The 18,468-nt window shown below is 45.3% G+C and overlaps 1 protein-coding gene across 1 annotated transcript in view; it reads right to left on the bottom strand.

Annotated features, from left to right (window-relative positions):
- TRPM1 (transient receptor potential cation channel subfamily M member 1) overlaps nucleotides 1-17,446 on the bottom strand; it is an 80,030-nt gene extending 62,584 nt beyond the window's left edge. The window contains exons 1-8 of the mRNA XM_039912210.1: nucleotides 17,391-17,446; nucleotides 11,148-11,215; nucleotides 9,162-9,229; nucleotides 5,684-5,848; nucleotides 3,928-4,007; nucleotides 2,661-2,856; nucleotides 1,474-1,687; nucleotides 205-329 (exon numbers count right to left, since the gene is read on the bottom strand). Of these exons, the coding sequence (XP_039768144.1) occupies nucleotides 205-329; nucleotides 1,474-1,687; nucleotides 2,661-2,856; nucleotides 3,928-4,007; nucleotides 5,684-5,848; nucleotides 9,162-9,229; nucleotides 11,148-11,215; nucleotides 17,391-17,446 (972 nt within the window). The remainder of the gene's footprint in view (nucleotides 1-204; nucleotides 330-1,473; nucleotides 1,688-2,660; nucleotides 2,857-3,927; nucleotides 4,008-5,683; nucleotides 5,849-9,161; nucleotides 9,230-11,147; nucleotides 11,216-17,390) is intronic.
- Between the last annotated feature and the right edge of the window lie 1,022 nt (nucleotides 17,447-18,468).

Raw genomic sequence — 18,468 nt, 5'->3', positions numbered from 1 at the left:
AGATCATTTATAGGTATGTTAAGAGCAACTCCATTTCATGTGTAGGTTGACTTGTCAGTGGTATCATCCCTTTCATAGGTTAGGTGGATCTAGTCAAGTAATTTGCCATATTAAAACTGAAAAGCAAACCGAGAAAATACTGTGTTCATCTGTAGCAAAATGATAACTCCTTTGAATTTCCAGTGCCCCCTGGAGAAGACTTACATCTTTTCCTATGAGATCCTCCTTGTTCTCCACGATACCCCACGGAGCAATGCCGATGGCACAGATCCGTCCCCTGGACTTGGAAGAGTGGTCTTTCAAGGCATCTCCTACATGACGAATGACACCTACAAGCGGCCACAATTTGATTTAGCGAGGTACAAATCTCTCGGCAGCGTCGCTTACTCCCAAGTGATTCTTCGGAAAAGTTCTTCTGCAATGTTTCTCTTCCAGTGTTCAGAGCTCTACTAAAAGTCCACCTTCTCCATGTGATAATCACTGATTAATCACCCTCCTTCCCAGACTGGGTCAGTCCAACAAATACCCTCAAAACGTCTGTTCACATACCTCTCTTTAAAACACACTTGCGTGTGCACACACACACATACACAGATTAATTACCCTCCTTTCCAGGTTGGGACAGTCCAACAATTACCCTTAAAACGTTTGTTCACATACCTCTTTCTTTCTCTCGCTTTCTCTCTGTCTCTCACACACACACACGTATTGACATTCAGTTTCACTTAGTGATTTCTCTGTTTCAGTATTATTCTTTGGCAGGGAATGTGTCTATTGTTATATAGTACTCCCCCAAACGCTTAGTACAGTGCTGTGCACATGGTAAACGCTCAATAAATACCACTGAATGATTGAATGGACTTGCCCCCACCATTTGTAATTCATCTGTGCCTTTCTCTACCTACTCCATTCGATTGAAACCCCTTTAGGGCAAAGATCATATTTTTTACTTCTATTGTTCTCTCCCAAGCACTTAGTATAGTGTCTTCAAATAACAGATGTTCGATAAGTATTCATGCTTGAGTTTTGAATAATGAACAGAACTTCACGCTTGACTGATGGTGATTTGGAAAATCAAATTTCCACCATTCCTAACTGTTTTACTTTTTAGAACAACCTAGAGACACTTATATAAATCCAAATTCTATGGATCATGGTTGCAAACCACTAATCAGTGACCCAGATCCATTTAAAAAAAAAAGACTGTGCCAGAAAATAGTTGAGGAAAATCCTGATCAGCTCCTAGAAAACACCCTGTTCCAAACCGATTAAACAAATACTTTTCCCCTAAGATGGAAAGACGAACTCAGCCGGTTTATCTCTGAGAATCGATCATCATTATCCGGCACATCATGAGACTGTTTTTAGTCTTTAATGGATTTACAGAATACTCTTTGGAATCTTTAATATGCACCACCTCTGGGAGAGAATATCAATATCGATGAAACATAGGAAAGGACACCTATTGCTTACCAGTACTAACTCCTCCAGTGAAAATCCAGGCTCCTGTTGTCATGGCAGCCTTGATTAGCCCTTTTCCGAAGATCTGCTTCAGTTTAGGCTGCATCTCAAAGTTCTGGAGTCCTCCATGCACTGAGATTAAAAGCTTGGGAAGTTCCAGTTGCCAATCTTTCACCATAAGGTGAAGCATCGAGTCTGGTTTGGTGTCATCTGATACCCGGATATACTGCAAAATATTTTGTAGCCCTTTCTCAATTCGAGAGTCTTTATTCTGCTTATTGGCTGAACAGCACACAATCAGATTAAACGTGTCTGAACAAGGAATGGTTTTCATGGTTCTTAAAACCCACAGTTCAAGGTGATTGAGTTGCACATTAGTGGCTAAGCAACCAACAGAAAACTCAGAGGCTGTGAGTGCTAATTTCTAATATGTAGGTAAGATGCAACTTTCTTATACCCCAGTCTTAAACACATAAAATAAGGATGATGGGGAGGCAAGTAGCCAGAAAATCTGGATTCCAGAAAAACAGGTCGAGGATAGCCATCTAGACATGAGCCCACTTAACTCAGGGTGGGAAAGGGGAGTCAAAATATTAGTCGAAATATTTATTGTTATATTGTACTCTCCCAAGCACTTAGTACAGTGCCCTGCACACAGTAAGCACTCAATAAATATTCATTCATTCATTCATTCAATAGTATTTATTGAGTGCTTACTCTGTGCAGAGCACTGTACTAAGCGCTTGGAATGAACAAGTCGGCAACAGATAGAGACGGTCCCTGCCGTTTGACGGGCTTACGGTCTAATCGGGGGAGACGGACAGACGAGAACAATGGCTGACTGAATGAATTCCTCATGGATCTCAGCTTGGTATCCGGTGATTTCATAGCCACTGTTACTGCTGATCGATAAAATGGAACACCCTCGTTGCTGAAACTAGATTCAGGTTAAGATGGAGGAAAGCGAAGTGAGGATTTGGGGATGTATGAGTGACTTCAGCCCACATTTGGAAGAGAACGCTCTTTCCCAACACCGTGCGTTAGACTGAGGGACTCATGGGATCCAAATCACAGAGGTAAAGAAATGGTTTCTAAATGTACCGCTCATGTCCAACAAAATATCAAAAAGAACAAAGGCAAAGCCTCCCTCCAGTGCAGTGTGAATGGGTTGGCTTAGACTCGCCGCCTCCCGCCCTCACCATGGCTTTATTTGAGTGTCCACCTCCTTGGAATTCGAGAATCCCATAGGAATCAGTTGGAGAAGTCTGGGTGTGTTTGCTGATGGTCCATTTTTCCGGCTGGGTCTCCACTCGCTTATTCTCCTCTCCATTTCTGCTGATAGTTGTACTTGGCAGGGGAGGAATGTGCTGTGTTATGAGTTGGCCACAACAACATCTAGAAGCAAAGTTAAAGCAGTCATCACCTCTTCAGGACATCATATTTATAGATATCTTTCTATCTACCAGTAAGAACCAGCTCCCTAAAATATAGAATAGCTATAAAATAGTCTTGCCCTTCCTTCTAGGTGACTTTCAAGAAGTTATAAATGATGTTGGCATTTGTTAAGCGCTTACTATGTGCAGAGCACTGTTCGAAGCGCTGGGGTAGACACAGAGGAATCAGGTTGTCCCAGGTGGGGCTCACAGTCTTAATCCCCATTTTGCAGATGAGGTCACTGAGCCACAGAGAAGTTAAGTGACTTGCCCACAGTCACACAGCTAAGTGGCAGGGCCGGGATTCGAACCCATGACCTCTGACTCCAAAGCCCGTGCTCTTTCCACTGGGCCATGCTGCTTCTCGTGCCGCGTTATGTTATGCTGAGAAGCAGCATGGCCTGGTGGAAAGATTATGGGACTGGGAGTCAGAGGGCCTGGGTTCTGTTCCTGGCTCCGACACTTATGACCTGGGGCAAGTCACTTAACTTCTTGGTGCCTCAGCTCCCTCATCTGTAAAATGGGGATTGGGCAGGGAATCTACGTGTTTATTGTTCTGTTGAACTCTCCCAAGTGTTTAGTACAGCGCTCTGCCCACAGTCAGCACTCAATAAATACGATTGAATGACAGGGAATGAGTCCAACCTGATTAGCTTGTAACTATCCCAATGCTCAGTATTAACAACTGCCATTAAAGAAAAGTTATGGGTTTCCTGGTAATAACTTATGAGTGCTAGTAGTTACACTTCACAGTCAAATTTCACAGGCAAAATCATGATTTGCATAGATCTGCCCATTTTGAACTGGGAGACAGCAGATGAAGAGAGCATAAAGGTAAGGTGAAATCGGAGAGTGCTGCGGCTGAATGTGAAGAATTCTTGCTTCATGTAGAGAGATAGAGGAAATCAGTGGCACCTGGTCTGGTTGGATGATTTTTTTAAATTTAGTGGAGAAGGTTCAATCCCTGTCTGGCCGGGTAGATGTGCACAGAGGTGCTCTTTCAGAATGATCCTAATTTCTTCTACAAAATTACCTGTTTGTGTCTTTGTTGTTGACAATTACATGGATGCATTCCCGTTTGAAAAAGGTCTTCTCTATCCAAGCCTTCTGACCCTGAGAGAGGAAAATGTGGAAATCAGACAAGCATTTCCATCCAAATTACCATTTTTTAAAATATTTGTTAAGCACTTTCTATGTGCCAGGCCTTCTACTAAGCGCTGGGGTAGATACAAGCTAATAGGTTGGGAACGGTCCATGTCCCATATGGGGCTCATAGTCTTAATCCCGTTTTACAGATGAGGTAACTGAAGCACCAAAAAGTTCAGTGACTTGTCCAAGGTCACGCAGCAAACAAGTGGCAGAGCCAGGATTAGAACCCAGGTACTCTGACTCCAAGCCCGTGCTCTCTCCACTAGGCCATGCTGCTTCTCTACGAGTCCCAACAGGCGTTAGCTGCTGGGGCTTATAATTAAGTAGATAATGCAGCATCGGAACCAGACTTGCATGAATGTACCATGCACATTTGCAAAGTGCTTTAAAAATGCCTTTAAGAGTAAGAATGGGTGAACTATGATAGTCCTCAAATAAAATCACTCAACTGACCAATCAGTGGTATTTTTTGATGGCTTATTGTCTTCAGAACACTGTACTAAGTGCATGGGAAAGTGCGATACAATAGAGTTGGTAGACAGGATCTCTGCCCACCAGGTGCTTACAGACTGCAGAGGAAACAGATAGTAAGGAAACAGAAAAGTTGCCAAAGATATATACCTATTTAGATAAAACTGAGGACAAAAAGACCTTTCCTCCTCTCTCTCTCATTCTCTCCAAACATAATACCACAAAACCTGAAACAAATGGAATAATATTAAATTCACATCAGCGTGGCTTAGGGTATAGAACCTAATCTGGGGAGTGAGAAGGACCTCAATTCTAATTCTGACATGCCTGCTGTGTGACCTTGGGCAAGTCACTTCACTTCTCTGGTCCTCAGTTACCTCATCTGTTATAAAGTGGTTAAGAGCGCAAGCCCCATATGGGACAGGTATTGTGGTCAAACTGCTTAACTTGTACCTACCCCAACATTAGAACAGAGCTTGGCACATAGTGATCGCTTAACAAGTACTGTAATTATTATTATTATTATTATGTCTAGATAGGCTGACATTCATTCAATTGTATTTATTGAGCACTTACTGTGCGCAGAGCACTGTACTAAACGCTTGCACTGTACTGCAGGCATCTCTTCCTCCCATTTGACAGAGGAGAAAACCTATTCAAAGAGAGGTTAAGCATTTTGCCTAAATTTATAGTAGTAGTTTCCAGAAAAGTCAAGATTAACCTCTGGTTATTAGACTGCTGGCTTTCCCCCTCAGAACATGCCTCCTGACACCTTAATCCATCCCGGGATCTGATCTAATCAGGCTGAATACACAGTTCAGATGGATTGTGTGATCTTCCAAGTTAGTTTGGTTGGAGAAATATGGTGTCTGGAGCATATGGCTTCTCTGCTTCCAACACATCCACAAAAGCTGAATCAAATTGTGCACAGAGGCTCGAATCTGTAGATCTAGAAACAATCTTCCTCGATCCCTGAATTAATAGCACTCGGAACCCTAACAAACGACAGAAACGTGAAGCAGTTTTATTTTCAATATTCCACCTCTGTCCTCTCCGGAGAATAAAACAATTCAGTTAGCCAGCCCTCGGAGAGAGCCTGCAGAAGGCTGCAAAAAGGCCGAGATAATATTCATCTCCATGACTGGAACCAGTGCCGGCCTTCTCGGCACCCTCGTCGCATTGACCAACACAGGCTGAGTCAGTTTTCCAACCCAGCAGGAGCTGGTTACAATCACAAAACCTATTGTATGAATTGTGTATTCACCACATTCTTTCTCCTGTACATGAAGATCAGACTTGTCAGTGTGCTGGCCCTTGGAGTGGGTTTTCATTTTCTGAGAAATATTAAATAAGCTCATTTTTAGACTTCTCAAAAGTCCTTCGTGATCCAGGCCCAGAATCCGGCCCACTTCTGGGACCTCCGGTTTAAAAATAATAATTGAAAAATATTTCTTCGAACTCAAGAGTCCATGTTTTCTCCAGGAATTTAAAAGAGAGATAAAGTACACTCTCCCCTCTAAGGCATTTGATATCCACATGCAAATCACGTCCCAGACCCTAGCGCCTTATTTTTTTAGTGCTAATGAGAAGAAGGCAAAACAGGCATTTCAGAACAGCAGAATGAACACGAAGCAGATTCAGACAGCCTTTGAAGTCTCTGCCCTTGTCTGTTTAATCTTCTTATCCGGAGCTTGATTATAATTCCAGTGGAAAGAGCTGAGCGGGAATGCTCACTGAAGAGTATATGCTCCGACTTAGTCATTCTGAATTCTGTAACGATCAGAAAAAGGGAGAGAGCCACCTGGGTCAGGAGATCTATTTGTGGAAAACCGGATAATAGGTCCATCATCCACATGGCGAAAAGCCCGGGACCAGAACAAATTCGAAGAACACAGTCATCTTCCAGAGCCTTGTGGGAATGTTGATCTTTTGAGATAAATACTGAATTGCTGCCCAGATCATTTAAACATGATAAAGTCCTCTCTGATCTCTAAAGTAACTTGAAACTGCAAGCACTAAGCTCTTGTTGATAATTATCCTGCAAGGACACCGGGAGGGAATAAACTCTTAAACTCAAACAAGAAAGATGTTGGATGCTCAACGCTGTAGTCTCCTAATTCTCCTTGATGCCAAGGATCAAGTAGTGGGATAAAGAAAATTGTCTTTGGTGTTCCAGGATCTTTCAGTTCAGAAAAGATCCACCACTTGCCGGCCTGTTAATCAAGGAAGCTTAGTCGCCCAGCAGAAATTCACGGCCACCACATCAAGGCAATCGATGTTTTGCACTGACTAGGGCACAGGTGCGACATGGAAAAAAGTGAACCCGACAGGCGCGAATTTCTACCGGTCAAGGGAAGAAGACCTCGTTCGACAAGGAAACGTTTCCAACGCTTGAATCATTTTCCATTCCTTATGTTTTTTACAGTAAATACTCAAGGAAGATCACTTAATAGCAGATCGGGTGGATTTCTCTTTTATCCTCCCTGAAATGTCAAGGCCTTTGTCGATTCAAATAGAAAGTGGAAATGCAGGCGGAATAAACATTGACACTAACCTGCCATCGTGTGCCTCTTGCTAGAATTGCAGTTCGGTTCATGGCCAAGAAAACTTTAGGCGATTATTACAGTATTTATTAAGCGCTTACAATGCGTCAAGCAACGTCCTAAGCACTGCGGTAGATGCAAGTTAATCGGGTCGGACCCAATCTCTGCCTCACACGAGTTTCACAGTCTAGGTAGGTGGGAGAACAACCACTGAATCCCCATTTCCCGTCGATGGGCAGGGATTGTCTCTGTTACCGAATTGCACATTCCAAGCGCTTAGTACAGTGATTTGCCCATAGTAAGCGCTCCATAAATACTATTGAATGAATTTTACAGGTGAGGAAACTGAGCCATAGTGTCCCAGGCCCCAAAGCAGGGGAAGGGCAGAGCAGAATCAGAACCGAGGTCTTCGTACTCTCAGGCCCATACTCTTTCCACAAGGCCACACTGCTAGTCACAGAATGAGAACTACCATTGTCGCATGTAGTCTGTTTCTAGAATTCTGTTTTCTTTTGTTCCCGAAAGTTTTAGATTATAATGTGCGGGAGTGATAACAACTAAAACTGATCTTTTCTCTGAATTAGCCCATTTTTAAAAAAGATCATTCTTAGAGTGGCCATTCATCCAGCTTTATATTGGACTGGATAGTTTTCGGCTGGTCCATCCCCCATCCAGTGTGGATTCAGCACTGTCTGATATGTGGGTCTGATATTTTTAACGCCCAGCCTTCCTTCTGCCGCAGCTGAGTTCCACGGCTCAGAGGCGACAACTGTGTTTATGGGGACATGAGAGTACTTGTCTTGGGTGCAATCGTGGGGCCTGGGGACCCTCTTGGAGAAACACTGTAGGCTCAAGCCCCTTGACATTCTTCTTCAGAACTGTGTGTGACATCATCATGTGTTGCGGCATGAGTGACATAACTCGTAACAATAATAATAATAATAATGTTGGTATTTGTTAGGCGCTTACTATGTCCCGAGCACTGTTCTAAGCGCTAGGGTAGATACAGGGTAATCAGGTCGTCCCACGTGAGGCTCACAGTCTTAATCCCCATTTTACAGATGAGGTAACTGAGGCCCAGAGAAGTTAAGCGACTTGCCCATAGTCACACAGCTGACAAGTGGCAGAGCCGGGAGTCGAACCCATGACCTCTGACTCCCAAGCCCGGGCTCTTTCCACTGAGCCATGCTGCTTCTTTGATATGCATGGGATGTCATAGGCATCCCATGCATACGGTCAGGTACTTAAAGTTTGGTACAATGGCCTGGGAGCAGACAATGGCCACCCTATCCGTACCTCTTTGGATAAAGAAATGCTGCGGGAACTAAATCCTCAAGGATTTATAGAATATGACATCTTCTGTATGAAAGAATTCAGCCACCTCCTGCTAAACAGAACCACATTTCACTCCTCTAATGCCAACTGGCTCACTGTACCTCGATCTTGTCTATCTCACCGCCCACCCCTTGTCCACATCCTCCCTCTGGCCTGGACCTCCGTCCCACCTTCCTAGGTGACCAACCGCCCCTCTCCTCACCTTCAAAGTCTTATTAAAATCACATCTCCTCCAAGAAGCCTTCCCTGCCTAACGCCTCATTTCCCCTATTCCCTCTCCCTTCTTCATCACTTATGCATTTGGATCTGTACCCTTTTAATAATAATAATAATAATAATGGTATTTGTTGAGCGCTTTCTAGGTGTCAAGCACTGTTCTAAGTGCTGGGGTAAATACAAGGTAATCAAGGTTGCCGCACGTGGGGCTCACAGTCTTAATCCCCATTTTTCCAGATGAGTTAACTGAAGCACAGAGAAGTGAAGTGGCCTGCCCAAGGTCACGCAGCAGACAAGCGGCAAAGCCGGCATTAGAACCCACGTCTTCTGACTCCCAAGCCCGTGCTCTTTCCACTGAGCCATACTGCTTTTCTTTTAAGCACTTCGGCTCACAGCATTTGCGTCCGCGTTTGCGGTTTACTTTAACGTCTGTCTCCCCCTCTAGATCGCAAGCTTCTTACGGGCAGAAAAACGTGTCAACCTACTCTGCTGTATTGTACTCTCCCAAGCGCTTAGTACAGTGCTCCGCGCACAGTCAACACTCAATAAATACCATTGATTGATTTTGCCTGAGGAGTTGGGTGCTTTTCAGTTGGGTTTCTGAAGATGCGGTCAAGAATTCTATAAGTAAAGAGATTCATGTGATTATGTCACAAGGGCCTGGGCATCTCAGTGAGCCCTCTTGGACCAGAAACCGGAAATCGGCGGGACAATTTCGCACGCGCGATTCATCTCGCAAGCAAGCTCTGACCCCATCGATAGTTCAGTCTGTCCTAGCCAGTGCTCATTTCAGACCTCACATTCCCCGGGCTGGGCCTTGGTCCTGTTCAGTTCTAAATTTTGGTTCACACAGAACTCTTCCCTAAAGGTATCGCTGAGGATAGAGAAGCAATGTGGACTAGTGGATAGAGCACAGGCCTGGGAGTCGGAAAGATCTGGGTTCTAATCCTGGCTCCGCCACCTGTCTGCTGTGTGACCTTGGGCAAGTCACCTAATTTCTCTGGGTCTCCGTTACCTCAGCTGTAAAATGGGGATTGAGATTTTGTTAATGAAATGTACATCGCCTCGATTCTATTTAGTTGCCATTGTTCTTACGAGCTGGTCCTTCCCTCGACTCTATTTATCGCCATCGTTCTCGTCTGTCCGTCTCCCCCGATTAGACCGTAAGCCCGTCAAACGGCAGGGACCGTCTCTATCTGTTGCCGACTTGTTCATTCCAAGCGCTTAGTACAGTGCTCTGCACAGAGTAAGCGCTCAATAAATACTATTGAATGAATGAATGAATGACTGTGAGCACCTTGTGGGATGAGGACTGTGCCCAACCTGATTACCTTGTATCTACCCCAGTGCTTAGAACAGTGCCCGGTACAAAAAACCATATAAAAAGCACAGAGAACATGTCTACTGATTTTGTTATATTTTACTCTCCCGAGTCCTCAGTACAGCGCTCTGTACACAGTGAGCGCTCAATAAGTTTTATTTTTTGTCAGTTAACCAAGTTCCCGTTGAAGACAAAGGGAGACAGTCGGATGAATGAAATAAGCATTTTCCTCTTGGCTGGCACAAATCGAGGCTAGGCGATTAGATGAATGAAATAAGCATTTTCCTCTTGGCTGGCACAAATCGAGGCTAGGTGATTATTTGCCAGACTCTAATAGCAGTCTATCCCGGTGCTGCAGCCCACAGGTGGCTCATTAACATTAACAGACGGCAGAGTCACAAGTCTTCTGTCGGGCAGTTCATACCTGCAGCAGCGGGAAAGATCCGGGGCTCACAGAAGCAGCACGGCAGACTGGATAGAGCATGGGCCCGGGAGTCAGAAGGTCAAGGCTTCTTATCCCAGCTCCACCCGCTTGTACGCTAAGTGACCTTGGGCAACTCGCTTCACCTCACGGTGCCTCAGTTCCCTCGTCTGTGAAATGGGGATTGAGACCGTGAGCCCCACGAGGGACCGCCCCACCCCAGTGCTTAGTCCAATTCCTGGCACGTGGTGTTTAAAAAAGACGACAATTACTATTAGAGCTGCTGGAGAGCTGGGATCCCCGGGTCCTCCTCCAGTATGTGGATAAAATCTCCGGGCTAACTGGTCCTTTTTTTTTTTAATGGCATTTGTTAAGTGCTTACTATGTGCCAGGCACTGTACTAGATGCTGAGGTAGAAACAAGTTAATAGGTTGGACACAGTCCATGTCTCACATGGGGTTCACAATCTCAAGCCCCATTTTACAGAAGAGGTAACTGAGGCACAGAAAAGTGAAGCGACTTGCAGAGCTGGGAAGCGGACCCGGGTCTTCTGACTTTCGGGCCCGTGCTCCATCGACTGGGCCGTGCGGCTTCCCTAGGCCACACTGCTTCTCTGCTTCAGGCGGGGAATATGTCTGTTTATCGTTGTATCGTACAACCAAGTGCTTAGTACAGTGCTCTGCACAGAGTAAGCACTCAAAAAATAAAACTGAAGGAATGAATGAATGGTTCTTGTCTTGGGACAGTATGTTTGAGGGCTGCCTCAGGGGGTGACACCTGGGGTTTGCTTGCTGTACCTCCTGAAGGCAGATTATCAGACACTCCAGGAGTCATGGAATCTCTGAGCAAATAGCGCACTGAATCACTGCAGTAACGTAAATGTCAGAATAAAAGAATAAGGCAAGCCAGACAAATGGATCAGCGCTTGCTTCACAAAGCACGTTCTGTATTTACAACGGGTAACTTTTATGCCAGGGGAAAGCACAAGAAAAATGGATCCACACAACAGCCAACATCTTTGGAAATTCATGTAAAACTCCACGGGAACCCTGTAGAAATTACCATGTTTCGGTTGGATATTTAGCTTTTATTCCACAGAGAAGCGTGTGATCCAGGGGTTGGGCTGGAAGGCTACACTGATGGACATAAGGATGAGGGACAAGGAGAAGGGGAGGAAATTCAAGGGGAAGGGAGAAGGGAAGAGGGAAAGGGGAAAGTCGCTGGGAGGAGAACAAGGGGAAATGAGTAGTAGAAGCCTCTGTCTCTTCCCTCCGAAATCTCATCGCATCTTCATTCATTCATTCAACAGTATTTATTGAGCACTTACTATGTGCAGAGCACTGTACTAAGCGCTTGGAATGTACAATCCGGCAACAGATAGAGACAATCCCTGTCCAAAGACAGGCTCGTAGTCTAAACGGGGGAGACAGACAGCAAAGCAAAACAGAACAGAACAAAACAAAAACAAGACAACATCATCAAGATAAATAGGATCAAGGAGATGTATACCTTATTAACAAAATAAGTAGGGTGATAAATATATACAAATGAGCACAGTGCTGAGGGGAAGGGAAGGGGGAAGAACAGAGGGTGGGCGAGGGGAGGGGAAGCAGAGGGAAAGGGGGGACTCAGTCTGGGAAGGCCTCCTGGAGGAGGTGAGCTCTCAGTAGGGCTTTGAAGAGGGGAAGAGAGTTAGTTTGGCGGAGGTGAGGAGGGAGGGCGTTCCAGGTCAATATGGTAGGGTGTGGGCCGGGGGTCGACGGCGGGACAGGCGCGAATGGGGGACCGTGAGGAGGTGAGCGGCAGAGGAGCGGAGTGTGTGGGGTGAGCAGTAGAAGGAGAGAAGGGAGGTGAGGTAGGAGGGGGCAGGGTGATGGAGAGCTTTGAAGCCAAGAGTGAGGAGTTTCTGTTTCATGCCAAGGTTGATAGGCAACCGCCGGAGGTTTTTAAGGAGGGGAATGACATGCCCAGAGCGTTTCTGTAGGAAGATGATCCGAGCGGCGGAATGGAGAATAGACTGGAGTGGGGAGAGACAGGAAGGAGGGAGATCAGAGAGGACACTGATGCAATAATCCAGTCGGGCTATTATGAGAGCCTGTACCAGTCCGATTGCCGTTCGGGTGGAGAGGAAAGGGCAGATCTTGGCGACAGTGTGAAGGTGAGACCGGGAGGTGTTGGTGACGGATTGGATGTGTGGGGTGAATGGGAGAGCCGAGTCAAGGATGACACCAGGGTTGCGGGCCTGTGAGACTGGAAGGATGGCCGTGCCGTCCACAGTGACGGGGAAGTCAGGGAGGGGACAGGGTTTGGGAGGGAAGATGAGGAGCTCAGTTTTAGACATGTTGAGTTTTAGGTGGCGGGCAGACATCCAAGTGGAGACGTTATCTGAATCCTGAAGCCCACAGTGAGTTTATAGTCTAATACTTACAGCTTAGGACAGTATTTGGCATATAGTAAGTGCTTAACAAATTTTAAGTAGAACCAGCGTGGCCAATTGGAAAGAACGTAGCCCCGGGAGTTAGAGGACCTGGATTTTAATCCCAGCTCTTCCACTTGTTCATCATGTGACATTGGGCTTCTGATTGAACTTCTCTGAGCCTCGGTTTCCTCATCTGCAAAATGGGGATTCCATACCTGTTCTCCCTCCTCCTCAGACTGTGGACCACATTTGGGCTCTATCTTGTCTCTAGAGAAGCAGCGTGGCTCAGTGGAAAGAGCACGGGCTTTGGAGTCAGAGTTCATGGGTTTCGAATCCCGACTCGGCCACTTGTCAGCTGTGTGACTTTGGGCAAGTCACTTCACTTCTCTGTGCCTCAGTTACCTCATCTGTAAAATGGGGATGAAGACCGTGAGCCCCACGGGGGACAACCTGATTCCCCTGTGTCTACCCCAGCGCTTAGAACAGTGCTCGGCACGTAGTAAGCGCTTAACAAATACCAACATTATTATTATTATTACCCAAGTGGTTGGTTCAGTGCTTAACATATAGTAAGTGCTAGACTGTAAGCTCGTTATGGTCAGGGAATGGGAGGACTAGTTCTGTGGTATTGTACTCTCCCAAGAGGTTAGAACAATGTTCTGCATGTAGTAAGTGCTTAATAAATACCACTGATTGATTAACAAATGCCACAACTATTGAGGAAGTTGATAACGTAAAGGGTGGGAGACACGCCCACAGAAGGCCACATTTCCACCCTCGAAGGTCCAGATTCTAAGGAAAACAGATGTCTCAGATGTGCAGCTGCACTATATAGTCGAATCTCCTAGTGGGTTAACCATGAAATGATCCTGCATTTATTAAATACTTAAGAATAATGCACCAGAACAAAGAGCAAGGAGTTTCTGTGAAATGACGTAAGGAGCCACATTTGCAGGTCAATTTAGCTTGAATAAATCATTTGGTCTTTTGTTGAATGGCTACATCGGGAGCAGTGGTAGAGAAGATCGCACTTCCCTACGGCAAGTGTGCTTCCCCCAGTTATTTGTATGAACACTGCCAAAGTTCGCTCTGACCAGGAGATGTACTTTTCAACCCAGTCGTGAGCAGTGTTTGGGGACAGGGGTTAAGGAAGCTCAGGGGAGCAACTGACATTTGATCGTGGCCAAGTAGAGCTTCTAAAGCTCTCTACTTTGATTGGGTAGGGGTGCAGGCGGTTGGGGGAGAGTCAAAATCCACCCTACTCCTTGTGAGGGCAATTAGAAAGTGCTAATCTAATATAAATCTTTCTGTCCTGAACTTGGCCTCTACAGTCCAAGCACTTAGTACAGTGCTCTGCACATAGTAAGCACTCAATAAATACTACTGAATGAATGAACTAAGAAGCGGCATGGTCTAAGGGATATAGCGTGGGCCAGGGAGTCAGAAGGTAACGGGTTCTAATTCCGGCTCTGCCACTTGTCTGCTGTGTGGCCTTTAGTAAGTCACTTTACTTCTCTGGGCCTTGGCCCCATCATCTGTAAAATGGGGATGAAGACGGTGAGCCCTCTGTGGGGTAGGGACTGTGTCCAACCCGACTATCTTGAATCCTCACCGGTGCTTAGTACAGTGCCTGACACATAGTAAGTGCTTAACAAATACTCTAATTATTAATTATTATTATTATTGTTAACTCTTAGCTTTTGGGTTCAGAAATGAGAATACTGATGAGCCAAAAGGCTTTGCTAATTCCAGTGCTCAGATAGAGCACTTTGGTTAAGGTTGATCACTGTAACTAAATATAAATTATAACGCTTTCTACATTTATGGAAACAATTCATGCGTTCTCTATCCTGAATAGTGTATGATTTGTCCAGATTCTTAAAGCCTGTACTTTTATATGTGAACTCATAAGACTATGTAACATAAAACACATGCATTTTTATATGTGAATTTATGGCCCAGGTAAGACTGAGCACTTGTTTTTATTTAATGGTATTTGTTAAGCGCTTATTGTGTGTCAGGCACTATACTGAGGCGCTAAAGTAGATATAAGCTAATCAGGTTGGACATAGTCTATGTCTCACATGGGGCTCACAACCTTAATCCCCATTGTACAGATTAGTTAACTGAGGTATAAAGAAGTGAAGTGACTTACCCAAGGTCACACAGCAGACAACTGGCAGAGCTAGGATTAGAATCCAAGTCCTTCCTATCCACTATGCTCTATCCACTGTGCCACTCTGTTATGGCACACCCAGCGCTGGGCTCTGGGTGGCATCATCTGGGGAATCAGAATGGCCTAGCGGATAGAGCAGAGGAATGGGCGACAGAAGGACCTGGGTTCTAATTCTGGTTCTACCACTTGTTGCCTGATGTGTGATCTTGGACAAGTCACTTTACTTCTCTGTGCCTCAGTTACCTCATCTGTAAAATGGGATTAAGATTGTTAACCCCACGTGGGACAGGGACTGTATCCAACCTGACTGTCTTGTGTCTACCCCAGGGCTTAGAACAGTGCATGGGCCATAGTAAGTGCTTAACAAATGTCATTAAAAAAAATCAATTCTTTCAATCAATGCAGTGGGACTTTAAGTATACAACTTACATGGTGTAAGGTGTGCATAAAACCCTACATATCTTCATATTTAGAAATGATGAGGTATTCTGGAGTAACTTTTACATAAACTCAAAGTTGTGCTGTGTGTGCAACAGCTCATGAAATTGATGACGGCTGGTAACACAGCAGGAGTAAACGCGCAATTAAGAAAAATCACTAGGCTTCGTCAAAATGTCCAAATAATTAATTATGCAGGCAGAAACTGAGACACAGAGGCACCACCTTGACTAAGCATTCAAAGGAACTGACTGCCGTTCGTTCCTGGAAGATATGGAGCATCTATAAAACCAACAACCGGGGAGGTCCCTCAGGCGGAGATGAGGCAGGAGAAAGACAAGAAGAGAGGTTAACGAAGAATAAATATCGTAACCACTTCACGTTTGGCCAGACGCATTTAAACTCTAACAACGGTCCATACAAACACAAGTGGTGACAGGTTAAAGAAGAGAAACAAGTCATTGATCCTTCAGTCATATTCGCTGAGTGCTTTCTATGTGCAGAGCACGGCGGTAAGCGCTTGGGAGAGAACAGTATAACAGAGTCGGTAGGTACGTTCCCTGCCGACGATGAGCTTACAGTCTAGAGGGAGAGATGGACGCTAAAATAAATTGATTTTGGTCATGCGTTGTGGGGCTGAGGAAGGGATGAATAAAGAGTGCTAGGGTGATGCAGAAGGGAGTGGGAGAAGAAGAAATGAGGGCTTAGTCGGAGAAAGCCTCCCGGCTTAGATGTGTTTTTCGACTAGCACCATGTTATTTTCCTTTGTTGCAATACTGTAGCTTTTATTTGTATTTTTACAGAATGGTCGGTGGTGTCTCTGAGCACAGTGTGAAGCCTCAAATGGGAATTTCTCAATCGACTTGGAGGTTGACCCTTTTAGGGTCTCTTGAAAAACGAGGTGAATGACGATCCTGGAGGTCGTGAGAGAATGGAGATGCCTCCTCTAGCTCTGGAAAGCCACTCAGTTGTGGTATCGCCCCTTTCAGTTGTAGCTCTATCTTGTGGGCAGCGGAGTATCAGTCACTTGTATTTATTGAGCTCTTACTGTGTGCAGAGCACTGTACTAAGAGCTTGGGGGAGTACAATATAACAATAAGCTGATGCATTTCCTGCTCCCAACGAGCGTACGGTTTAGAAGGCAGTATCTCAGTCTCAGTCACAGTTAATTCCAAGATCGAGTGTCAAAGCTTGGAATGACACGACAAATGACAAATGCCACGGTGTTTTCCGGGTGCTTGGGCGTGCAGATACCTCTCAGGGTGGCACTTGGAGAGTGCGATCTGCTGCAGGTCAAAACTCAGCTCTGCTGGGCAGCAGCGGCGGGGGAGAGAGTCGAGGGCGGAGACTCGGGTTAACTGCGCGGAAGAAGGCAATGGTAAACCTCTGCCGTATTTCCCCCGAGAAAACTGTACGGATACACTACCGGAGAGATTGCAGTTGAAGGTGGGACGTTTTGGGAGAGATGTATCCAGAGCGTCGCTATGGGTCGGATGCAACCCGGCAGCACGAGACAAGACGAGATGTGTGCAGAGCACCATACTAAGCACTTGGGATAATACAAGAAAGTTAGCGGATGTGATTCCCACCCTCAAAAAGTTGACAATCTAGCTTCCCAACTGTTAGAAATTTGGGAAGGTAGTGAAAGTTGGACTAAGGGCCGCCAAGGCAGCCAGAGCAGTGAGCAATTAAAACCTGTTGCTTTGCAGTAATTTCATTCATTCATTCAATAGTATTTATTGGGCGCTTACTATGTGCAGAGCACTGTACTAAGAGCTTGGAATGGACAAATCGGTAACAGATAGAGACAATCCCTTTGACGGGCTTACAGACTAATCGGGGGAGACGGACAGACGAGAACAATAGCAATAAACAGAATCAAGGGGATGAACATCTCATTAAAACAATAGCAAATAAAACTGCAGCATATTGCATTCTGGTTGCCCTTGTTTTATTTTATGCATTGATTTTGCTTATCTTGCCATTTCTTCCTTATGAGTCTGTCACCTGTTCTTCCCCGTGACCCTTCCATCTCCTTTAGTTTGTAAGGCTCCGGGTGCCATTATTGTTCTTGTAACTTTTCTCCAAAGCCTAGTATTATGTTTTGCCCAATGCAAACACTTAGCAGTTGCATGAAATAATAATCACCAACCTGAAAGATGCCAGTTAACACAAAAGAAAAATAAAATTACTCGAGAGAGCTAGAAAGGTGAGGGAATAGTTTACTGCTAGAAGAATGCCCATGAACTTTCCACCTTTGATAAATTTCGTGGGCCTAATCTCAGAGCCTCTCATTCATTTATAGGAATTTCCATGGAGCCTATAATTGCGTGGCTTTTGTAGAGCTTTCCAGCCGCTGAGTGGGTAGCAAAGGAAATGACAATAGTCAAAGGTGTAATCTCCCGTCTGGAGAAGGAAATCAATGTTACTGATCTGAAATCCAATAAAGGGAAGGGTACAGAAGCCCTTGATTTAAAATCACGATTCCGCGTAGTGTCATTATAACTCTGTTATGCTATTGGCGAGTATAGCGAGCAGACTGGCAAACTGTCCGTGGGGTCACCAGATAAGGGAGAGAAATGTATTCTGAACGAATAAAGTGATACTCTCTGGAGAAGGTTCTCTGAAAAATCCATTTCCCATTAGTAGACCAACGACATCACTTCAATATGGCTCCTGATTATACCCCACGGGAGATAAAAAGAAGAGGCAACTTCCATTATCCCATTTTCTCGGACCAGTGAGCCGCATGGGTGCTCCCTTTGCATATTTTTAAAATGGCATTCGTTAAACGTTTACTATGTGCCGGGCACTGTACTAAGCCCTGGGTTAGATACAAACTAATCAGGTTGGACACAGTCCATGTCCCATATGGGGCTCACCGTCTTAATTCCCATTTTCCAGATGAGGGGACTGAGGCCCAGAGAAGTGAAATGACTTGCTCAAGGTCACGCAGCAGACCAGTGGCAGAACCGGGATTAGAGCCCAAGTCCCCTGTCTCCCAGGCCCCACTAGACTACACCGTTAACCCAGGAGTTGTGAGAGAGGGCTGGGAATAGCAGCCGAGCTTTCTTGAATAGCTGTC

This window comes from Ornithorhynchus anatinus, chromosome 5, assembly GCF_004115215.2.
Source record: "Ornithorhynchus anatinus isolate Pmale09 chromosome 5, mOrnAna1.pri.v4, whole genome shotgun sequence".
NCBI classification, from domain to species: Eukaryota; Metazoa; Chordata; class Mammalia; order Monotremata; family Ornithorhynchidae; genus Ornithorhynchus; species Ornithorhynchus anatinus.
Note: the sequence above shows the minus strand (reverse complement) of the source record. Positions and strands in the feature narration are given on the sequence as shown.